The sequence below is a fragment of the Protopterus annectens genome, chromosome 5.part1, assembly GCF_019279795.1.
Source record: "Protopterus annectens isolate FY-2018-M chromosome 5.part1, PAN1.0, whole genome shotgun sequence".
Classification (NCBI taxonomy): Eukaryota; Metazoa; Chordata; order Ceratodontiformes; family Protopteridae; genus Protopterus; species Protopterus annectens.
Window position 1 is genome coordinate 406,679,081 of NC_056736.1, and position 25,997 is coordinate 406,705,077.

The following is a 25,997-nucleotide window of genomic DNA, read 5'->3' on the forward strand; positions in this document are numbered from 1 at the left end:
ATACAGATTAGTTTATAACACTAGTGTTCTTTGGCTTCCAAGATTAGCTCTCAGTAACACAAGTTGCTGTTTAAATAAAAGCTGGCATTCTGTGCTCTGAATGCACGACACATTATACTTGTATTTAACTTATACTGTGCGCAGTCACTAAACTATGTATATCTTTTAATTAATGCTTAATCAAGCATTTCTTCATAATCCCAACATTGACACAGTTGTAAGTCATCATCACTTCATCTTTTTAAAGATAATTCTAGTAGCCCTAATATATGCACATTATTATTTTTACTGAGTGGGCGAGGGAAATTCTGGGTGTTTTCTGCTTTTGTGTGGTTGAACCTTAGTTATATGAAACTGGGAGTATTATTAGTGATGTGAATGACTTCATTATATGCTTAACTAAAAGCTTTAGACCTTATTTCTTGACACAGACATTACAGTATCCTTCCTGTAACTGTGATAAACAAGAGTAGCCATGCATAAGAAGTGTACATATTTATGCATAGGATTATACATATGCCTATAATATATACAGATTGTTTTAATTATAATATAAAATAATGTAATTATATCCCTTCTGTAATACAGCACCAGTTGTTATAGTGCGTTTTAAATTTATAGTTTTGAATGTTTTTCCAGCAAGCAATGAAACAAAACATATGGACCAATAATGACAAACTGCCCAATTCAGAACATTTCAACCATAAAAGGCCAGTTAAACTTCTGTCATTACAATCCACAAATGTCAGTCAGTATGCACAATCTCTGCAGAAGTAAAGGTCATCTGAATAATTCTACATTATAGAGATCTGAAACTAATGAAGAGGTTGATGCTAAAAAACAACTTTATATTTCAGTATTTCATCTACAAATTCAGTGCCTACTGCCCCTAAAGAATAAATTGCCCATGCTACATTAAACAAAAATGGTAAGCTAGTATATTGCAATAGGGAATGGGTGGCAAGCTGAAAAACAGGTTCATAGTTGCTAGGCATTTCCTCCAAAGGAGGACATACTCAGGACTGCAGCACCCCATCTCCTTAAAATACAAATCTACATGCTGTGGAAGTAGAACCTATAGCCTTCTACATCAAGATGCAAGTATGCTACCTGCCATGCTACTAACACTGCTTTAAAATTCTATATGACAATAGTGATACCATTTGCTGAACTAAACAGTTGCACATTTCAAGCAGACTTAGCATGAGCAGCAGTAAATTTCTCTTCCCTTGAAGCTCACAATTCCTTAAAAATGCACTTGAAAATAAATTCCACCTGCTAACTCTAACTAGGACATTACACACTCACACATTCACCTCAACCTCTTAGTGTAAGAAATATGGCCAAAGCTTAACATAATGGGGACAGATTACAAATATTTCTCTCATGAACTTAGAAACTTGCTAGACTAACAGGATTTGTGTTAGTATGCATTTTTCTAAAGGATATGATGTATAAAACCCAAATTTCTGTCATTATTTAGCAACTTCAAACCTTTTTAGGAGGAATATGGGGCAAAATCTGGACATTCTGTAAAAACCTGGGCAGCTGAGGGGTGTGCTACCTCTCTTTTATACATACATACATACACACACCTACTACTTACACACATACCTCAGCCACTCCAAGGCAAATTTCAACAGAATCAGGGACAAATGTAGAACAAATCAGGGACACTTAAACTATTACATGTATTAACTTGAGACATTAACAGAATAAGAGTATGTGAATTAATATACATGTCCTACAGGAACAAAAATCAGTACCTCTTAATCAGTCATTATTTATTGAGTATAATGCAGCACCTTTCTGCCAAAAGGCACTAGTGTTAAGAGGGATTCATTTCAGAGGGACAGAGCTAAAATTTTGAGTTAAAATCAAGGACAGTTGAGAGGTATGCTTACACACACACACACACACACACACACACACACACACACACACACACACACACACACACACCCCTACCTACTACTTACACACACACACACACACACACCTACAGCTACCTACTTCTTACATACAGTGCATATCTATTTTTGTTCCAAGTGAATGGCCCTTATTTTGTCAGTGGGGAGGATTCAGGCTCTTTGATCGGTCCAGAGGGGGGACGTCACAACATCAACAGCCAGTATTACACAACCCTGTATTTTTCTGGTGGACACCTCTATGCAAGGTCTTCAATAGAAATGGAATCTTATGTGGAAGATGGATAGAAACATGACAAAGATGTCCCAAGAATGAGAAATTATATATAGTCTGATCCAGAGAGGATCCATTTCAACCAAAGCTAGGGAGTTACACATCACATTTTACATGAGCACAGAAGTCAAAGTAGAGCTTCTGACACAACAGTACAAGCTGCAATGTCTTATAACAGAAAAAGCAAACATAATACATGCAAAGACAAGCCTCAATAAATCAGGAAAGTTGACCAGATCATCTGTAGATATGTACAATGAGAGAGAGACAGCGAGATTACTGACAGGGGTGTTAATGCTGTGTAGAGATTAGGTTAGGATGGTGTATTAGTGTGGTGGGGTTGGTTAGTGCAAAAGGGGTGGCAGCGGGAGGCAAGTATGGTTTTCAGCAATGACCTGTGATTAGGGAATGTGTACATTAATGCCAAAGAGCAAACACAGGTTATTTAATGCTACTGGTGGGTTACTGAAACATGTGCAGGTGGCCCTTGGATTATGCTGAACGAATCTCTTAACTACAACATTAAAACTGATTCACCCAAAACAGCCACAGGTGCTCAGTAAATGCAAACCAACTTCTCATTTAAAATACTGTGAAGTAAGAACATTGCACAATCATGGTAAATTATTGATTCTAAAGAAAACTGGATGCATCTGAAACGTTCAACCCTGAATAAAAAATATAAACAGGTTCGCTACTATACAGATGGCAAATGTGGAATTTCTTTTAAGCGTTGTCTTGCACTGCCGTGCACCAAACATTCAATTACTTCTGTTAAATACAGTAACAGTAGTAGCAAACATTTCAAATACAGTGCTAACATTCACCAGTAAATGGAAGAACTATGACAGCTGTCAACTAAAATAAAGTTTTCTACTAAAGTATCATAAGTAATACCTCAGCTGCACTGACTGGCATATTTCCCATTGATACATACCCTGATCCAATAAACTGGACCCGTAAAATTCCCAAACAAGGGAAGACCAAAAGTAACTTCCAGTGTCATGATAATCCTTGAGAGATATAAAGTGAAAATAATATCATATGCAACACTTCAAAATCTTCAGCAAATTCCTACATTGACAGTGCCATTTTATTTTGTGACTTTGCAAATTTTACTTAGGCAGAATTATCATTTCCCATTTCTTCTGAAACAAGGGAAACCCCTTTTCTCCACCACGTTACATAGAAATCACAAACCCACATGTGTTTATTTGGAAGAACACTTCCAAACTCCTAATGCATACAAACCCCTATCTAATTCTTACATCCACACATAGGGTTACCACCTGTCTCACTTTGCAAGGGACAGTCCCCCTTTGGACAGTTGTGTCCTGCAAAGAATTTGTAAAAATGGCAAATGTCCTGAGATTTTAGAGCAAAATTATTTCCTATATTTTATGTAAAAGATGTATAAAACAGTATATTCTGTATCTGAAACACCTAAATATTATAAGAAACAGAATAAGCAACTAAAATGCTACAAGAATAAGCTTTTATAGGCACAAAAAGTGAAGTTTTGTCCTTTGTACTGGCCGTGGGTATGTTTCGGCCTGCAAAATCTGACGTCTGTACCAAAAATGTTCCACTTTGGACATTTGAAAAGTTGGCAACCCTGTCAACACATCCCCTACCCTAACTACCTATTTCTTACTTGCACACACCTCTTAAATACTTAAAAACACACACACACACACACTTGCCTCTCACTTGTACGCTCGTCTGCAGTCCCAACATCTTCTGGATTTCAAATTCCACTCGCAGGGTGGAGGCGGAAGCTAAAGATGTAAGCCAACAGTTGCACAGACGGAGAAGACAAAATCAGGTCGCAAACACCTCTTCCGTCTGTGCAACTTGACGCAAAGGAAAAAAAACATTTTTTTTTTTATTAAAAGAAAAGGAAGTCTCCGGGCCAGCCGAATCCAGGGTGGTGCAAGTGCACCCCCTTACACCTGCCTGCGGGCGTCCTTGCATGAGAGGTTATTTCTGATATAACTGTAGTAATCTGTCATAGGATCCTTCTGCAAAAGGCCAGCATAGCATTCAGCATAGAGAACTGATAAAAACACAAGATAAATCAGCAAAAAAATGTTTGGTTGGGAGTGTGGCCTAATGGTTAAGGTGTTTGCCTTACAAACACAAGGTACAGGGTTTGAGTCTCACAAGGGATAATTGGCTAGGCTTAAAATGGCTTGCAAGGGTAGGTAGCCTAGTACTAATCTATGAACCTATCTATAAAAATACTAATGTTTGAAAAACAATTACTCCCAAATTTTGAGACTGGCAGGGGGGTATATATGCATAGCTTTGCAAGGGCTAGGGTTGTTTTTTTTAAGAGAGGTAGGATCAGGCATTTCCATTTAGAGCTGCTGCTTGGGTCTATGTTTGCACATCGAAAAAAGATTACAGAAAACAGCTACTAACTGAACATTTAAACAGCAAAAGTTTAACATACCAAAAAAGCTTAACAACAAAAAAAATAATTCATTGAATGACCATAGATGGCCAACATCACTAACCTAACCAACCAAGGTGGAGGGCTCTGACCCCTGTACCTTACATCCCACCTAACTATGTATACCAACTCCAAGATCACACTGTAGTGGGGAGTAGGGCAAATTAAAAAAAAGTTCCCTTTGCTTACCTTATGCATCGTAGCACTTCAGGGTTGTTGGCCAACTATGGCCATTCATTGAATTATTTTTCACTGTTAAGCATGTTCAGAATGTTAAACTTTCGCTGTTTAACGTTCGATTAGTAGCTGTTCAGTGTAATGTTTTTCGATGTGCGAACATAGACTCCTGGTGCTCCATCATGACCTTCTGGTAATCTGGCTTCTGAGACTTTGTGGAAGTTTAAAAAAATGGATTTGTATCCCAGAAGATCATTAAGAGACAGGTATGATGTTCCATAAAACGCCAGCTGACTCCTCTAACATGCTGAAGCATTGTTTTGTAAGATATTTATGCATCTTCAAAACTTCCTTGATGGAAGGGAGTTTGTATATGTCTTGGTGTACATATTTTTGCAGTTTAGCAGGAACTTTTAAGCTGCGTCTTCTAGACATCTGCTTTGACACTTTTGCCTTCCTTCAAGTTTTTAGGAAAGCCAATGAAGATGATGATCATCTGTGTCTTTAGGCTGTACCCTGGAAGGCATCTGTTTTACCAAAACCATTAATCTTCTGGAGGAGTTTTATAGGTTGTTTGAGAGGGAAGTGTACTCCTCCAAAAGAAGGCACTTTTGAGTATATTTAAGTATAAAAAACACAGCCCTGGGCTATTCTCCTCCTCCTAATAAGGATGGTGGTGGACTCCTCATTTAAACCATTTACCAAGACACCTGCACTTTTAAAGTAGGACAAGCTTTAAAGTGGTCTTCCGTATGCATTACAGCATTCAACACAGCATTCAACAGCTTAAGTTCCGTAATGCATTTTCTCCTTTGTCATTCCTGTTTTATGTAGAGTGCTTTGAAACAAAAACATTGTGAACTTTTTATTAAGGAGCAGCTAACATAAATGAACTTAATCCCTTGATGACACTAAGCATAGGGATAGTGTGGGAATGTGTCCATAGACATTGGATGCATGCCCGTGCAGTGGTGTCTGTTAAAGTCTATGGATGCATTTCCTCACTATTCTACATTGTGACATCACTGTGTGATTAAAAGGTCACCAAAAGTAAGTGAAAGTCATGTTGACAATATAGGAGAAATTCATTTTATGAAGAATTTTATTAAGAACTCAGGTTGTATATTTATACTCTTACTCGGGAAGATGAGTTGCAACACAATAGGTGCTGCATGTAATGGAAGAGTTAAATAAAAGTTTGTAGGGACACTTTCAAGGACCCCATAGGTTTGACCTGATCCCTCTAGAAATGATAAGACATACTACAGAATGATATATTTGGTGGCATATCCAGCTTAAATGCCCAGATCTTTGCACTCTACCACTAGATAGACATTTTAGGTTACTTGATAGCTAGGAAAAGAAAGTTTATGCCTCCTTTAGCGTTGTGAGTTTGGAATCTAAATTATTGGCCTTTGTTAATTATCAGGTTTCTGTCCTGGAGCAGATGTCCAGAATTATAGCTGCATTGTCAGATAGTGACACAAAGGACAATGTGTCAAAATTAAATAAGACAAAATAGAATTCTGATAAGTATATGAAACTATGATCCTTGACAGTAGCCAGGGACCTATCCTGCAGTAAAAAAAGGTGATCACAGTGCCGATGATACACTTGTGAACTTACCCACAATACTTGGTGGGAGTAGACAATGATAAACTCAAGATTTTTTTTTTTTTTTTTGGCCTCCAGTCCTCTTGCCCCAAGCTTCGTTTTTTGGCAGTGTCTTTGTTGCTTGAAGAATGAATGGATCCTAAATTTTCCCAAAATTTAAATCTAGTGGGTTGCAAGGATAGCTCTTCTTTCATAACAGATGGGATTCAGTCACCAGTTATGCCCACTAACTTTCCATCTTTTCAAACATTTGGGCACTGCAGCGGATTAAAAAGTTGGGTTAGTCCTTAAGACAAAAAGTCAGCTCCAATTGGAAATGGCTCAGTTAGTGATAATGTCTGTCTTTTGACCAAATGATAGTCTGAGATCATTCTGTTTGGTAGTGAGGACACTCTGTAGTATTGAAATGCCAACAGGCCTGATCCTAGCTGAAAGAGATGTTCTTAGTTTTGGTGCAAAGGTTCAATTCTATCTCTAACCATCTCACCTTTTTTCACCAGATTTGCATGCCTCGTTGAGGACTGGAAATTTTCCATTTTCTGAATTCCTTGTGAACTCTCTAGATCAGAAAGAAACAGTTTTGCCTTGACCCTTAAACTGAAGTACATTTGTATCATGCAATCCATTAGTGTCTACCAAGAGCCTGTATGTGTAAGAACAGAACTGGTACAGCTTGGTACTTGGCAACTGTTGGACCTGAGTCACAGCTGACATACAAATAAACTAAACTTTAAATTTAACTGGGTGCTGTTATTGTATTATTGGTCTGTGCTGATAGAATAATCTTCTCAATCTTTAGTAATAACTTTTTACACATATACCCGAAACTGTATTGTTAAAAAACATACAAACAATTTTTTTGCATAAATTGTATGATGCAAGTAAGAGTTAATTTACCAAAGAATGTAGTCGAATGTTGTCTATAATTCTTGTTTGTTTGATCCTTTGTACAGTTTCCTGCTGTTACTCATCCCCAGAGTCTGGAGAGGAGGTACTTGGGGATTATAAGTGGAAGTTTGCTAGACATTATGAAGGTAAGAAAAATAATCCATGCATCTGTAATATATGTGAATTGCTGATTCAATAAGCAGTTTTATGACAAATACGGAAGGTAATGGGTAGTTTCCCTTTAGCAACTCTGCTGTATGCACTTCATTAATTTGTGATTATAGAGGAGAATGTATTCGGGTTAGCCAGGAATATCAGAATAGTGAGAAGTCAGTTTTCAGGAACCATGAATTCTGTATTACAGTGCAGTAATGTTTGTTTAAAGTGGCTTGGATCTGATATTGTCATTTTCATTCATTCCATAACTGATGGGTATCGGATCTGACCTTGGATAGAGCTTGACCGTTTGAAAAGTTATTTAAAATAAATGACAGTCTTGTTTAATCTTGTACTTAGTGATAGTGCCAACTGCAGTTGTGTGTCTGTACCTAGTAACAGTAAATGTCTGGGCAGCTTCTGCATGCTGAAACCAAAGTTTGATTAGTACATTGCTTCACTGCCTTGTAAAAATGAAGTCTAGTTAGTGCACATAAACTTTGCAGACTATTAACTTTTTAAACTTTGTGCAGTACTATTGAAATAACTTGTCTGTATAACAGACAACACGTACAATACTGTACAGTTTGCAGAGTTCACTGTCTCAGATTTACTTTTCATACAATACGGATGATAATCTCCAGTGCTCAGATCTAATATACACATTTAATGTGCTTTTTATATGTTCTTCTGTACCATCTGGGTCTTGTTCATGAGAACGGTATGTTGTTGTTTAATACCTTTGGAATTTGCCATGTGTTACTTTGGCATTTTCTGATGTTATACAGTCCGTTGTTAAGCTACTTTGTGTTCTCTTTCAAGGCTAATTACGTAACAGTTCAGTTTTCCTTCTTTGCACCTGCGTCTCAGGAATTCTTTATCTGTAATTTTCCTTGAAGCTTGTACCAGACTGTTGCACACAACTGACTGCCTCTTTTAAGGAGTTATCCATATCAGCATTTTTCTCAAGCTGTACCAGACCCTGAACATTCATGTTACATTACAGATGAATGCCGTTTTATTTGATTTAGTTAATAGCAGTTTAACCCTTTTTTTAGCAAACAGAAATGTATGCATCTAACTGACTATATTGTCCTACATATATTCTAGCAGACAGAAGTATATGTATCTAACTAGCAAACAGAAGTATACATGCATTTATTTTTATCACACACACACACATATATATATATATATATATATACATATTCTGTTAAACAGAAATAAATATATATATATATATATATATATATATCTAACACTGATTTCACTAGATTCACATATCCATCTCTCAAGCTCCACCCTTAACCATAAAGCCCCACCAACCTAACATACCTCAGATCTCATTTGCTGCCATATCACTCTGATGTGGATCTCCTTCTGTCGAGCTTTTAGGTGATTTTACATTGTTATATGATTGTACGTTTTCTCCTTTTACATTACACACTACTTTCTTTCACTCTGTCCCTTACTTTCTGACGAGCTTTTTAGGTTCTGTCCATCAGGCAGTTCTTTTCCTACCCATTTATTGTTTGGGTATTCTATGAAGTGCCATTATTGGTACTTTTTCTTCTTTTCCATAATCTTTTTTTTTCCTACCCTGTAGAGAGGATATTTCTTGATACTATTTTTGGTACATTCTGTCTTGTAGTTAAAAAATAAAAAAATCTTTTGCTGTAGCTAAATTGAAACCTTATTCTCTCTTTTACCTATTTAACATGGCAGGCAGATAAACTGACTGGTTTTAAAAAAATGCAGTTCTTGTGGGCATAAGATTCCCAATTCTGATGCACACAAGGAATGTATCTACTGTTTGGATGCTACCCATTTAGAAACAGATTGTACTATTTGTGCTGGTTTCAATTCCAGGGCTCTTGGTGACTGGAAAAATAAGCTAGTGTTGAAAGGCCTTCTTCCCTCTTCCTCCTATTCTCTAGCTACTGGGGCTCAACCCCTTTCCAAGAGGCCCAAAAAAGGGAAGTCTGAATAGGCCCTAAAGGATAAGGACCCTAAGAAGAGGTCTGTGAACCATTCTGTCATGACTCTTGTCATCCGAGCCTCCTGCAAAAATTTAGGTTTTCTCAGATCTGGTGACCACAGTTCTCTCTAGAGCTCATCCCTCCTCAGCTGCACTCACCTTTTCCCCAGGAAACTCCAGGAGACACTCCAGGCAACCATCTACCAGTTGCTGTCTTTGGTCCTCCAGGAGCTTATCTGAAGCGGGTCCCTATTATTACATCTAGTGATCACATCATTGAATGGCATTTTGGCATTGCATCGAAACTGACGTTGGCTGAACCATTCTGACAGAAATCCCATTACAGTAAGGATCAAGAAATATGTCCTTTCCCCACTGTAGTGTGATCTCAAAGTTGGCATATATAATTAGCAGGGGGTGTGGGAGGTTCGATGAATGACATTTTGATGAAATGCCATTCGATAATATACTATAGACTCATCTGAAGCAGAGGTGGATAGTTCATTAGAGCTTAGATCTAGGTGGGGGGTGATCCCGTCTCCACCTCCCATTGGACCTGTGAGTCTGCCCTCCACATATCCCATAAACATACCTTCTCCTCCAATTTGTCCCATGATTTCAGAGCCCTTGGATCTGAGATCCTTGTGGGTGTCCTCTTCGAATTCGAAGATGGGCTATTCTTTGAATGTGACCATGTTCCTGAATCGTCAAGCTCTGATACGTTCAGAGCAGGAGGACTCTCTGAGCCGAAGCCCTGGATGTGAGGAGATTGGAGTCAACTCAGAGGTTATCAGAACCATCCTTGCCCTTGGGTGCATTGGTGCTGGACAGCTGTGGTCCAAGTCCCTCCTCGAGATGGGGATCTGAGGGAGTTCACGGCTCATCTGCACAGGGTTCTTCGGCTCAGGTGCTGCCAGCTTCTGTTTCTCCTAGATCTTCTGCCTTTGAGGTAGTGGAAGAGGGCTTTCTTTCTGCCTATAGAAAGGACATCCTTACCCCCTTTGGATTCTGTTTCACCATCAGGTATTATTTCTGCGTCTCTCACCTATATCCCATGGGACAGCCTGCCTGAACAAGCCTCCAGTCACTCCTTCGGGACTCCCCTGTCACTTCCAGTACCTCACTAGACCATCCCAGCAAGGAAATCCCTCAGAAGAGGATGCGTAAAAGGAGACACTTGTATTCCCCTCAGGAATTTCTCACTGAGGACACTTGACTTTGATGAGGGGGAAGGATTCCCCAGATCTCCACCTGAAGCCATCTCCTTTGAAGAAATCCTGGAACTTCTAAAGGAAAAAGGCGGATGGTCCTCCAACACCCCCCCCCGTTCCTGTGTTCCTGGAGGCTTTGGGGTCTGGCCCAGCTATGTTTTGGGTGACCCCCCCCCCAGCTGATGAGCTAATGGATCTTGTCTCATGCTGTGTATGGAAGGATCTAGATACTGTGGAGCCACTTCCAAAGTGAACAGCTAGATTATTAGACACCCCCCCCAAAAGGACAGAACACACTGAGCAAGGGGGTCCCAGTAGTTGCCATGGTTGTAGCAACCATCAAGAAAGAGCTTGCAGAGCACATCTGCCCAATTCCCTAACAGGGAGTCTAGGGCTTTGGAGAGATTTGGAAAGTGTTTACGAGTTAGTGACCTTTGCTCTGCAGTCTTTGTATTATTTGCACACTTTACCAGGTTACAGAGAGATTTCACAAAGGAGCTTTCCAAATCTCTTTCTGGGTCCATGTCTGTGGGAGGACCAGAATAAGGTTTCTTCACAACTGGCCACACTTCAGTGTATATCTGAAGTGCCCATGACATTGATTTTCCACACTGCACAGGGTACCTCAGAGGTGGCTGGTTTGGTCATAGCCAACAGGAGACATACGTGGATGCTCTTATGCAGTTTTGCGGAGTCCTTCAAGTCTTCTTTCATCAGTGTTCCTTTTGATGGATCTTCTCTGTTTGACCCAGAGGTGAAGTAAATGCTCTCGAGAAGTGAGCAAGAAGGAAAGACTTTGTCTACCGTTAAGATCTGTTTCTGTGCTCCTCAGTCCCTTTCATTGAATCAGTGAGGAGGTAAGAAAATGTGGTTTCTTATGTCCCGCAGTTCTTTCCAAGACTCATGAGTAGATGGCTCTCCCAGAGGCAGAGTAGGAATTCTATCGTAAACTTCGTCCTTGCGGCAGAGGTGGTCTGCAAAACCAGGGTTTCAGAGATTCCTTTTCAGACAAAAACCCTATCAATACTCCTGAAAAGTTGCTTGGCTGTTTTTCTCTGGAGGCAGTCAATGAGCACTTTTCTCTGCACCTGGAAGCCTGAATGTCCATCACAGCAGATACTGGATGCGGAGGATCATATCCAGAGGTTTTCATACCATTTTCCCAAATTCCCCCATAAAAATGAGGAAGATCCCTGATGATCCACCCAGAGTGAGGCAGCAGCTCTGGAAATAAGAAAGATGCTAGAAAGAGTCATCCAGGAAGTCCCCCCAGATCAGATAGGATCCCATATTTATTCAGGATTCTTTTTAGTACCAAAAATGACAGGAGACATGAGGCCCATTCTGGATCTCAGCAAATTAAACCAGTGCATAAAATATTTGAAGCTTTAGATGGTCCCATTTCAGTCCGTTTTGCCCTTGTTGCAAAAGTATGATTGGATGTGCTCTTTAGATCTTGAGGATGTGTACTAGCACATCAAGATAAACAGGCGCTTCAGAAGATAATCTGCACGTCTGTCTGGGAGACGCTCATTATCAGTTTAGAGCATTGCCCTTTGGTTACACCACAGCTCCCATGGTGTTCACCTAATGGATGGTGGTGGTGGTAGCAGCTCCCCTAAGGCTGCCAGGATTCCGGTTCTTTCTGTATCTAGACAACTAACTCCTAACTGCTCCTACCAAGCATCTACTTCTACAGGCAAGGGACTACTTGCTCCAGTTGTCACCATCTGGGCATCTCATCAACTACAACATTTCACAGCTCGCTCTTGCACAGAACCTGAAGTTCATAGGTGCTTGTCTAAACACACTAAATCAGAGAGCATCTCTTCCTCCAACAAGAGTACAAACCCTGAGATCCCAGGTAAAGAACATGATCTTGCATTCCTGTCCTGCAGCACAATTAGTCTTGCAAACTTTAAAGTCCGTGGCAGCATCGATAACTCTAGTTCCTTTGGACAGATGATATATGCAGATTCTACGGTGCACCCTGTCAGTTCAGTGGTCTATCCTTCAACAACCCTTATACACTCCAGTCAGGATTACACAAATTTGCAAGGGGTACCTTCTTTGATGGATCCCTTCAAATGAAATTTTTTAAGGCTGTCCTTTTGTTTTACCTCTACCAGTAGCCACAGTGACCATGCCTCCATCTAGGGTGGAGGACATTTCTTGGGAAGGATAGTCCAAGGTATGTGGTCTCCTCAAGAGGCCAATTTGTATATCAGTGTCCTGGAGACAAGAGCCGTCCTCCTAGCATTGCAGGTCTTTTAAAATGCTCTCCCCTCCAGGACCATTATGATCCAATCATACAATACATCTGTAGTCTGGTACATCATCTAATGGATGTTCTGTAGCAGCCTGTTAATGTACATGTAATTCCCATTGAAAAACAAGTTCACCACGTAATGACAGCATATTAAGCTGCTGTGAAGCTTGGACAGTATAAAGGCAAATGACCACCATTTTAAGCTCACTAAACAGTGCTTTGATGTTTAGCCATTGTGAAACAAAAAAGGTAAGTAAAATAGAGTATGCCTGTGCTTGCTTGCATGCACAAGCGAGAGAGACACGGAGACCGTGCTGACTGCAGCCAGGCAAGTCCATCAGCACGGATTCATTAAACATTAAGAGGTATGAAACTTGGTGTCTGACATTACTGTTTAATCCTCTGTGAATTACCAGGAAATTCAATGTAAAACACTAAGCAGCAAAATCAGTGACAGTAAAGAGGTGTGTGTGCATATGTGTGTGGCAGGTGTCACAGTTCTTTGCCTTCTGTTTTTTTTTTTTTTTTTTTCATTCATTTGCTCTCAAGGAGAGACATCTGAGAATATTTTCACTCAAAGTGGTTGTTAATGCTGTGTGTGTGTGTTTGCATCTGTATACGAATCCAAGTCTATCTGTCTTTGTGTGTGTGCGTGTGTGTGTGGTTTAGATGTAAAATACTTCCTTCAGTGACAGTTTTATATACTACAGCAAGTTTGACACGTTAGGCAAAGGAACTGTTCCACATCAAAAATGTAAAAAAATATATATATATAGTAATAAAAAGACAGATACAAAACTATTTAATGGATAGCCCATTCTCTGAGTGCAGTAATGCCCTCCAGGAAGGGCATTGTAGAAGAAATAATTGACCTTCCCAAGGGTGGAAAGGCTCTCTGCCTGTGGTGTTGGTCAGATAACATCCATGGACAGTCCATTACTTACTATGATGAACATTGTGCCTTAAAGAAACTGCAATTTGACAATACTATTGTAATGAAACAAGCTGACAAGGGAGGTGCTATTGTTGTTATGGATTGTAATGCCTATAAGACATCTATGCTCAATTTTCTTCAAGATGAGAATGCTTTCAGAAGAATATCATATAATGATGCTAAGAAATGCATTAGTAATGTCAATATGTATATATATGAGCTACAAATTAATGGTGAGATAGATTTAGATTTGTTTCACTTTTTTACAGTACCCTGTCCCACTTTTCCCTTGTTATATGGGTTACCAAAAATTCATAAATGTTTAGATAACCCACCCATGAGGCCTATTGTCTCTGGGGGTGGGTGGATAACTGAACCGATATCTGTTTATCTACAAAAGCGATTGTACCCCTCATTATTGGAGTGTCCTAATATCTTAAAGGACACAGGTGATTTTTTAATCAAACTTTCAATTTGGTATAACAGTCTACGTAACAAACTCGATTCAGGTTATTTATTTGTAACCTTAGATATAAATTCTCTTTTTACTGTCATACCAAATGAGTATGGCATTGAGGCTATCGGACAGTTTCTGAGTAAGAAAATAGATATGCCTACAGGTGATGTTCAAAATATATGTGCATTATTAGACTTAGTTCTGAGCAACAATGTATTTATGTTTGATCAACTTTTGTTTCTACAGCTAACCAGTGTTGCGATGGGAACACCGGTTGCTAATACATATGCTAACCTAGTCTTGTATCAATGGGAATTAGAGTTTATACATTATGGTGTAAAATTTTTGAACAGTAATATTTGCTTGTACCAGAGGTTTGTGGACGATTGCTTTATGGTGAGGATCACGCTCTGATCTGCAAGATTTTATAGTATATTTAAACAGTAGTACGAGCTTCTTGGTTTTTAAGGAGATTATATCTGAACATGAAGCAATTTTCCTTAATAAGGTATATAAAGAAGAGGGTACTTTACAAACTACTATTCACAAGAAGGATGTGCATACTAGTAGATACTTACATTGTAATAGTATGCATGCACCCCATGTTTTTAAAGGAATTGTTAAAGCTCAATTTTCACGAGTCAGTAGGTTGAATACAATCGACTCTGTATTTCATATACAGTTAGTATAGTTCAATGAGTTTGTTAAGAATGGCTATGACTTGGATATATTGGAAGAATTGAAGAGAATGGTAATACTTAATAGGGATACTACATATAAATCTTACCTTAGGACAGACGCGTGTATGAATGATCATGTGATCATTACATCCGGATCTAACATTGGAAATATAGTTAGAACTAGATATGTTATGAACTTTAGTAGTAGAACAGGTTCGGTTAAATATATCATAGCCAAATACTGGCCTGTGTTGATGGCCTGTCCAGAGGTTAGGCAAATTTTAGGTGAAAAGCCTTACTACTCATATAGGAATATGAGAAGTATTAAAAGCTTATTATGTTATAAAGATTTTAATTTTGGCTTAAAGCTGAATGCTTTCTCTGATCGTATTGGTACTTTTAAATGTATGAGCTGTTCTTGTTGTATAGACATTGCTGCTACCCCTAATTATGCATTTATTCATCCTGTTACTTTAAAAGAGTTTTACTTTAAATCAGTAGCATTCTGTAACAGTGTAAATGTGGTGTATTTGGCTACTTGTAATGCCTGTTCAGCATTCTATGTGGGCAAGACCACACGTAAACTTAAAGACAGAATAATTGAGCATAAGTCAGAGGTTAGAAGGGAGGTTGAGAATAATGCTCTTTTCAAGCATATTAAAACACATGGGAATACGCATTGCTTTAAATTTCGATGCCTAGATTTAGTTAAACCTCATAGTAGGGGTGGTGATATTAATAATGTTTTAGATATTAAGGAATATGAATGGATTTTAAGACTAGTAGCGGATTCTTCACCTGGATTAAATTCTACTGTTAGCCTAAAGCCTGTTTTAAGTAAAATTCAGTGTGTTAAGCTATTTTAAATATTTTTGCATTTTGTATATATGTTATATTATATTGTGTTTGTCGGTCATGTGATTTTGGCTGCTATCATGTGACTGTTTTTTGCTCCTATTTAAAGCAAGCTGCTTTTGTTTTAATGATTGTTAGTATTGAAGAAGGGTTTCACCCGAAAGCTTTGCTGTGATATATTAAATTGTTTTCTGCCTACGTTTGTTTGTTTCTTTGGTATTCTTGCATTCCAGTCTTGTTTTGTCAGTCCATTACTTCCCCAGTAATGCCCACCCTGGTGAGGATTGTTACTTGTTAGAGGAGCCCCAATAGTGATTGAAGAAGGAAACAGATGATAATGGTAGATTTGCACTAGTAAGGGATTAATGGCAGGGGAGAGGGTTGCACTGTCCCTGTAAAACTGCTACTTAAGAGAATTTTTGGAGAAGTAGTAAGTTTTCAGCAGGAGTATTTAATTATGGGGACTGGAATGTATCATGCAATAGTGAGGATGTATCGGAGGACCTAGAAGGGAAAAATTTAACAAAAGAGGTAGAGTTTGAAAGAAAAATATGGGCATATTTGGTATGGAAGATGTGAATTCAGTAGTAGGAACCCAAGGTAAAATAACTGAACCAGAGTGGATGTAAATTATATTTTACTGGAAATTGTATTTAGTTTAAATTTTTTGAAACACATCTCTGTAACAATTTCAGAACATGCAGTAATACAAGCTAAGATAAAGTTGCAGGGTAATGAAGCAAACATGAGTCCACTGGTGCTTTCCTACTTGTTTGTTAGAGTGGAGTTTAAGGAATTGGTAGTGGAAGTGATTCAAGAGTTACTAGGAAAGATGGAAGTATATTAATGGGGGTTAGCTAATGAGTGGGATAAATTGAAAATGAAGTTTAAAGATGTGGCAGCAGCAAGAGAGAAAGAGATGCAATGAAAAAATGATAGGAAATATTTAGAAGGCCTGGCAAAAGCTGGTGTTGCAGAATAAAGTTAATCTTGCATAACAAGACAAGCAACTGCAGTGCTAGAGAGAAAATAAGGGGAGTATTTGGATAATATGCATGAGTTTGGAAAGGTTGCTATTGTGTAACTGTTTTTGATAATTATTTTGCTAAAAGTGCTTATGCTCTGTGACTTAGGCAACAAAAAGTAGAGAGATTTCTTGGCAGTAACAAGAAAAAAAAGAGAATTTTCTATGTATATTAGAACCCAATCAGAGATGCAAGGAGAAAAGCGGACCCCACCGTGAGAGTAGCAGGCTTTCATCACTTCAGTCCCTACTGAGTGGTTTTGTAACAAAGTCTTGAAGACAGTCTGTTCTAATGCTGGAATCGGCTATTCTGCTTGCATCTCTGATTGTATTTATGTACTTGTTCTTCCTCAAGCTCAAATTTTGTCATTGCAGAGGAGTCCTGGATGCGAAGTGGATTTACCATAACCACTGGTGATCTTTTTCCTTTGATTTGCTATGTATAGCAGAGAGGTTTTAAACATTTGATGAAGATTTGTATAAAACAGAGATGTGGAAAGTAAGAAAAGGCACAAATGGAAATGTTTATGGAAGACTGAATTATGACAAGTTTAGAGACAGATGAGATTCAACAATTAATAGGTAAGGTAGAAAGAGATGACATAAAATTGAACTGTATAATCAATCAGCAGGGAAGGCTCCGGGAACAAATGGTATTCCTGTGGAAATTTGGAAGTTGGGAGAGGAGAAGGGTGATAAAGATCTGAAAAAGGACATGCTGGAGGGACAGATTTTCTCCTAATGACTTCCATGTCTTTGGAACAGGCTACCAATTTATGTGAAACAGAGCACCTGTATGACACTGTTTAAGAGAAACCTGAATGATTGGATGGGGCACTGTAAATTCTTACCTGGGATAGCACCCACAACCCTGGACATAGGCAGTCATCACTAAATGCAATCTTTGGCATTGACTAGTACCTCTATGGTATAACATTGGGTTGAAAACAGCTACATTTAAAATGATCTCTGGGTTGATAGCCTAGTAATCTCCTATATTCTAAGAAATACTTTGTTTAACAATATTGCAAAAAAGAGGGGAGTACTGGCATATTTGAAGAAAACTGTGGAGGTTGTATTACCCAAAGAGAATAAAGAACATTCAGACCCAGCTTCATGTAGACCCATTTCAGTAGTAAACCATGATTTAGTGTTTGTCACTACAGGCTAAAACAATGGCAAATGAGTTGTCAAAGTTGACATATGGATCAGTGTGGTTTTGTGGAGGGGAAGCAAACATTTGAGAGCATTAGTACAATAATGATGATGTAGAGGGAAGCAGAGTATAGAAAGCACTTGCTATTGTTGGTGGGTCTTGCTGTAGAAAAGGTAAAAAAGTCAGATGGGATTTTGAGTAAGGCAGTGGTAGCATTTAAATCCCCTGATAGAATAGGGTTCCTTGGGAGGATATATGAAGGATTCAAAACAAATATTAGGATGGGAAGCTTTCTCGGCATTAAGCTGTGTTTGAACAGGGGAATCTGGCAAGAGTAGTATTTTTCTGCTTTATTTGCATTTTATTTATGGCCATTGACAAGGAAAAAAGTGACTCACAAATGTAAGGATACAGCTGGTATGGTAATTAAGAAATGTTAGCTTTAGTCACATATTTATTTATTTATTTATTTTATTTTATTTTACATTTGTTGACCGGGCTAGTCTAGCTGGATACATGTCCATTTTCAGTAGAGGCCTGGGGAGAAAAGCTCCAAGAAAAACATACAAAAAGAAATATAAAAGTCATAACAGATCAAACTGAAAAAATACAATTGTAACAAAAAAATATATATATATTTTTTTTATACAAATACAATAGTCAGTGAGGATAACATAAGCAGTAAGCATCAATGGGTAATGGACAAGAGATGGTCAATATCCAATATATATATAAATTTTAGTTGCAATGATATGGTATTTTGCATCTTTAGGGTAAAATTATAAAGTTTCAGAGTAATTATTAGTTTAAAAGGAAAAAAGTTAGTCAGGGTTAGTACAGGAGCATAGCCAGTGTGTCTTAAGAAATAGCTTTAGATTCTTTTTAAAGAGTGAGAGAGAAATTTGAGTTGTGAGTTCAATGGGTAGTAAATTCCATAGAGTATAGGGAGTCACCTGATGAGTTATTGGATCTTGAAGTGTTGATCAGCAGTTTGTTTGAGGAGCGTAAGTTCTTGAGATTATTGTAAGGTATAATGATTGTAGAGAGTATTGGGGTGTTGGGTTGATGCAGGGTCTTGTGGACAATGGCAAGCTGGTGAAATTGAAGATGGTTAAGAAATTCTAGCCAGTCTAGTTGTTTTAGGTTCAGACAGTGATGAGTTCTGAAAGGAGAGCCTGTAGCAAATCTAGCAATATTATTATAGGATGTTGCCAGTTTGTTGGGGTTGTTTTTAGAAAGGTTAGTGTATATAGGGGAAGCATAGAGTAGAGTTGAGATTGTGGGTTCTGGCTATAGTGGCCCTAGCCACTGGTGTAAGAAAGGGCTTGATTCTGTAAAGGGATCCCAGTTTTTTGTTCACTGAGTTTATTGTGCTGTTTATATAACTATCAAAGTTGAGGTTGTTGTCTATTGCTATTCCAAAGAGTTTAGTGGTTGTGTCAGGAGAAATAATAGTACCATCATTAGATGCGAGTGTGAGATGAAAAGGGGTGGAGTTTCGGGTTGGTGTGAAGAGTAACAGTTTAGTTTTTTTGGGGTTAAGGAGGAGGCAGTGGTTTGAGAACCATCTTTCTACAGTGTTGAAAGCTTTTTGGGTAAGAGATTTAAGTTCAGTTTGAGAGGTGGCTGTACAGATAATAGTAGAGTCATCTGCATATTGAATGCAGGTGGTGTGTGGGATTGCTGATTGAAGGTCATTAATATAAATGGAAAATAGGAGTGGGCCTAAAATGGAGCCTTGTGGAACACCGAGGGAAATAGGAAGGTTATTAGAGAGTTTATTTTGCCAGAGTACAGCCTGTTGCCGGTTTTCAAGGTAAGATTTGAACCAATTCATGGCTAGAGGATTGAGTGAAAGGGATTTCAGTATGTGTAGGAGGAGTTGGTGATTAACCATATCAAAGGCTTTAGATAAATCAGTGAAGACTGCAGAGGAAAGAATATTATTATTACGTTTTTTATTGATGCTGTCTGTGAAGGATAGAAGGGCAGTGGTGGTACTGTGGAAAGGTCTGAATCCATGTTGACAGTTGGCAAGTAAGTTGTTATGGAGAAGGTGGTTAAGTAGTTGCTTATGGATGCATTTTTCCATTATTTTTGCAAGAGGAGATAGCAGAGCTATAGGACAAAAGTTAAAATAGTCAATGGAGTGTCCCCCTTTATGTAGTGGGATGATATGGGAAATTTTCCAGATGGATGGGGTAGTTCCCTCACTTATGGTTCTGTTGATCAGAATGGAAATGGGGTAGGCAATGGCTTTAGCTCCTTTTTGTAGGAATTCTGCTGGGAGTTGGTCTGCTGAGGGGGGTGGTAGGTTTTAATCTTTGGAGAAGGGAGCAAATGAAGGAAGTATACACTGGTTGTAAATGAAATGGTGGGGGTAGAATAGTGGTAGAACTAGGCAGATTTGAGGTATCAGGAGATAGATGGCTAGCAAGATTTTAGATAGCTCAGTGAAGAAAGAATTGAAGGCATTAGCAGTTTGAGAGGGATTGTCAGGGTTGGAGCCAAGTGGGTTGGGAGTGATTGATTGACCTGGGTGTAGAAGTTTGTTAATGCTAGTCCAAAACTTTTATGGTTCCTTGTGGTAGGTTTGCTGTATTTGAAGGTAAAAGTTATTTTTGTCTAACAGGATAGCTTTTTTTGTATTATTTCTATGTTGTCTAAAGATTTGGTGATCTGAAGGATTTTTAGTAGAACGCCATTTTGCCCAGGATTTGTTTCTAAGAAGGATTTTTTTGACTAGTATTATTAGTGAGCCAAGGGGCTGGTTTAGTTTTATTTCTAACAGAGCGTGATGGGGCGTGATGGTCCAGGATGGTTAGGAATGTAGAGTTGAAGTAATCTACTGCTTCATTGAGTGGGAGAGATTTTAATGGTGACCAATTACATTGTTTGAGTTCAGTTTGGAAAAGTTCTGGGTTAAATTGCTTTTTGGTGCGTAGTGTTCTGTATGAGAAAGGGAAAGTTAGGTTGGTTTTATGTCTGATAATATAGGTTAGTGAATGGTCACTTAGGTCATCTGGGAGGGTTCCTGCTTTGTATGCTTGATGGGGACTATTAGTAAGTATCCAGTCCAAGGTATTTTCTTTGTTGTTGGGTCTATTAGTTCTGGTAGGAGAGTTAATAGTTTGTGAGAAGCCATAAAGGTTGATATGGGTGGTTGGGTGTGTATTACTACAGGTCTTCCAGTCTATATTAAAGTCTCCTAGGACTATGGTTTCTTGTGGGAGATTTATGGAAAGCCAGTTAAGGATATTCTCAAGTGTACTGATGTTATTTCCTGGGGGAAGGTATATACAGATAATATTTATGGCCTTGTGTGTTGATTTGAAATTTAGTGATAAGTATTTCAGCACTATTGTCTGAAGGTGGGCCAAGATTTACAGTGCTAACTTGTAGCTCTGCTTTATAGAGGATTGCTACCCCTCCTCCGTTTTTGGCTGTGCAGTCTAGTCTAATGATATTGTAGCCTGGTGGGGTGACTTCATTGTCCTCAACAGTAGGTTTTAGCCAAGTTTCAGATGGGCATAAGATGTCAAATAGGTAGACATCTAAAAGAGCATGAAGTTGAGCAATTTTATTGCAAATGCTGCGTATATTGAGGTGAGCTATAGAGAGTGAGTTAGAAGGTTTGATAGGTGTTAGGGTGCTAGTTTTATTTGGGTTGCAGTTTGGAGTGTTATGGTTATAGTTTGGGCCAGGGTTAGGGTGAATGTCCCCATCTAGTAGGGAGTGGAGGAGTGTTGTGTGTTTAGGGTTGAGAGGCTTAAAATAATAGTCTATTAATTTTCTAGCATTTCGGTTAGTATACTTAATGTGAGCTAGTCTATGATATTTGGCTAGTAGGTAGCTGGGTTTGGATATGAAGTTAAGAAGTTATGGATAGATAGTTAATGGTGGTGTGGAAGTGTGTTTGGAGGGGAAGAGAGGAGTAGAGTAAAAAAATCCAGAAAGACATTTCACTGTTATGGAGCATTCAGTGACCATTTCAAACTTTTGGGGGGATATAAAGTTGGGGTAGGTAAGACCAAGGTTATAGCAGCAAACTATGTACCTACACATGAATTGGTTCAGTAATACCCATATGATGAGCTCATGATAAGATGAAGCATTTGAGTATAGATTAAAAAGGATTCTATTACGATTGCAAACGATATGTGGGGATAGACTGAACAAAAGAAAATACAAGGATTAAGAAGCTGGAAGCTCTTGATTATGGGTATGGATAAGATACAAGCAGTATAAATATATCTAGTCTTTATAGTTTTATACAGGGCAGGTATATTTTTTATCAACCAGAGAAGAGGTTGCAGACCAAAATTAATAAATAGATTAATTTATATGGGAAAGGAAGACAGCAGTTAAATGGGATAAATTGATTTTCCCCATGGAACAAGGTGGTTCAAAATTACTTGCTTTGAAAGTATACTTCAGCGTAATGCATTTAAGGCTCAGATATATATCACAAGCAAAAAAACTTGCAAATAGAAAAGGTTGATGAAACAGGAGGGGGAGGACTTCAAGAAGTAAGGGAGAGTAGACTTTTGGGTACAAGTCCATAAGGAGAATAGCAGCCATACAAAGTACTGTAATCTGATGTCATTTGCATGGAACACTGAAACTGTCAAGCTCCTCCTTTGCCCATAATACCCTAGTCACATAACATACCTCAGATCTCATTTGCTGCCTTAGTGTGCGGACGTGTTCACTGCTTACTGTTGAGTGAGCGACTTATTTCTGAGAGCTATACTCGATAATATAACCTTTCTAGTTCTTCTGCCCTTTTATTAATCTTAAATTTCTGCCCTTATTTTCCATACAGATAATCTCGAAATACTTGTATTTCTTAAATACCATTGTTGGTATCCATTTTTTGTACTTATTAGTACTTCTTACCATTACTAGTATTTTCCTAATTTCTTTCATATTGTTAGTATATTAAAAAAAGGGTTTTCATTTCTTATTACTTTAATATTTATCTTTTTTCTAATTATGCCTGAGAAACCTTCTGGCTTTAAAAAGTGCATGGCCTGCAGCCATAAAATTCCAAATTCAGATATGCACGTTAAGTGTGCCTGTTGTTTAGGCCCATCTCAACTGGATTCTGACTGTGACATATTTAAGGCCTTCAATTCATGGGATTTAGTATGGAAGGAACAAGTTAATTTTAAGGGGTTTGTCACCCTCTAAACCAGGTCTGTGTTTAATTATCGAAAGTTATGTTAATCGAACCTCCGATGATTGAACACTAGACATCAAATATTCAGTTCAGCGAATGTGTCACAGGGAAAGTAACCACTTGTCGAACATTTTCCTGTCACACACACAACACTATTTTAAACCCACCCAGGTGGGGGGCTTTGCCTCCCACATCCCCTAACTATGTATACCATCTTCGAGACTGCACTACAGTGAGGAAAAGGGTGGAAATTTGCCCTTTTTCCCCCACTGTAGTGCAATCTAGGAGTTGGTATATATAGTTGGGGGTGCAACCCCCTACCTGGGTGGGTTAAAATAGTGCAATGTGTGTGAGATGGGGAAATGTTGGCCACGTGGTTATTTTCCCCATCTCACATATATTCACTGAACGTTTGATGGTTTATGTTCAGTCATTGGAGGTTCGATGAAAATAACCTTCAATGATTAAACACAGACACCTCTAAACCTGCTTCGACAGCCTCTGGGGCTCCAACCCTACCCCCATAAAGTTGATATGCAAGGAGATTCTGCTACTAAGGACTCAAAAAAAACGTCCCCGGATCAGTCCATCTCTTTGGCTGCAGTATCTGAACCTTCTCCAAAAGTGGCTAAAGCTACTGGATCCAGTCTTTTCTCGGCTCCCTTCCCTTTTTTGGAACATTCACCAAGATGACACTACAGATGATCTTTTACAGCATCATCTATTAGATCTTTTTTCCAAGAGTCTGACAGAAGCTGATGTGGACAGGATAATGAAATTTCTCTTAATGCAAATTCAAATGGGAGTTCTTCCAGTTCCTACCCATTGCGTCCAGAGACCCTTGTCAGTAGTACTCCCCCCATTATTGGCTCCTTCTCCAAAATGACCTTTGGTTTCAGAGCTGTCTGAGCTGAAAGTCCTGGAGTTATCTGCCTCGAATCTGAAGATGGTGTCTTTGACTCTGGTGGCATCTCTGAGTTGCCCAGCTCTGAGCAGTTTGGAGCCAGAGGACTTTCAGAGCTGTAACATTGGCACCGGGTACAGCATGTCAAGAGTCTACTCCAAAGCTGTCACTGTCTGAACTGTCTCTGCCCCTCAGCGCATTGGTGATAGAGAGCTTGGCTCCAACTCCTTCCTCTGGTACTTTGCCCTCAAGGCAGAAGGAGCCAGCAGTCCATAAGCATGCTTTATTGGATCTGTTGATTTCTTTTTCTCCAAGGCATTCTGTGTTTGAGGTAGTGGAGAGAGCTTTTTCTTTTCCAAGAGTTCAGACCTATCTTCCCTCTTCAGCTCTGGCTACACTACTCCATTCAACTCTGCATCTCCAGCTTCAATCAACTGTGCCCAAACCAGTCTTCAGAGCACCCAACAAGGTATAGTAATTTCTTCTGTCACTTCTCTGGAACATCCCACCAAAGAATTCCCAAGAAGAGCAGGTGTAAAAGGAGACACTTGGACTTTACTCAAGAGTCTGTCACAGAGGATGCCGAATTTGATGAAGGGGAAGGGTCCCTCAGATCAACACCTGATAATGTCTCATTTGGAGACCTCTAAGAACTGCTAAAACAGAGGGGTGGTTGGTCCCCTGACCATCTTTCCCAAGAGGACTCTGTATTCCTGGAGGCCTTTGGACCTGGCCCGTCTACCTCCTGGGTGACTGCCCGTTGATGAGCTCATTGATTTGATCTCTCGACGTGTATGGAAGGAACCTGGTACCCCACTGAGTTTATCCAAAAAGACCAGATAGTGTCCTAGCACCACTAAAGTATAGAACCTGTTGGAACAAGGAAGTGCCAGTTGATGCCATGGTTGTAGCGGCGACCACAAAACACAAAAAAGGAACTAGCAAAGCAAAGTTCCTCTGTCCACCCCCTTGACAGGAATTCTAGGGCACTGGACAGATTTGGGAAGTGCATCTTTGCTTCAGTGACTTTTGCCTGTAGGAGACTTCAGAGAGACTTGATAAAAATGCTTTCCAAATCTCTCTCTGGGACCATTTCCTCACAGTTGGCTACCCTTCAGTCTATTTCTAATTTATCTATGAGGCTTATCTGCCATGCAGCTGAAGGTACCTACCAGAAGCGGGTTTAGGCATTCCCATCAGAAGACATGCCTAGATGTGGTTATGTGATTTTTGACTAACCCTTGAAGTCTTCCTTTGTCACTGCTCCCTTTGATGGAAGTTCCTTATTTGGCCCCAGAGTAAAAAAAAGACTGACTAGATGTGAGCAAGAGTGGAAGATTCTGTCTGCTGTGGGCATATGTTTTTCAACACCTCAAAGGACCTTTTCTAGGACCCAGTGAGGTGAGAGGGAAATGTATTCAAAAAAATCGCAGGGTCCCTTCCAAGAACCACATGGAGACCGGTCCCCCAGGGGCAGAGGTGGTAAGTCTAATCGAAGAAGCCGTCCTGTGGTAGAGGTGGTCTGCATAATCAGAGATCTAGGAATACATTCTATGACAGATCCTATCCGCACTCCTGAAAGGAAGCCCAACTGTCCATCTCTGGAGGCTGTCAGGGGTTGATTATCCCTGCACCTAATACTCTGGATAGAAATTACAAAAGATGCATGGATGTGGAGGATAACATCCAGAGGTTATATAGTACCATTTTCCCATCCATGCCTGTTAGTGGTAAACAGAATCCCCGATGTTCCACCCAGATATAGGGAAACAGCAGCAACAAAAATAAGCAAGCTGCTAGAAGAGAGTCATCCAAGAAGTCTTCGTAGACCAGATAAAGTCTGGAACTTACTCAA

The 25,997-nt window shown here is 39.2% G+C and overlaps 1 protein-coding gene across 1 annotated transcript in view; it reads left to right on the forward strand.

The window, feature by feature from the left end:
* The window catches only part of CDKL5 (cyclin dependent kinase like 5), a 1,714,404-nt gene that overhangs the window by 457,342 nt on the left and 1,231,065 nt on the right, over nt 1–25,997 (forward strand). Inside the window, exon 5 of the mRNA XM_044073061.1 lies at nt 7,402–7,482. Within this exon, the coding sequence (XP_043928996.1) occupies nt 7,402–7,482 (81 nt within the window). The remainder of the gene's footprint in view (nt 1–7,401; nt 7,483–25,997) is intronic.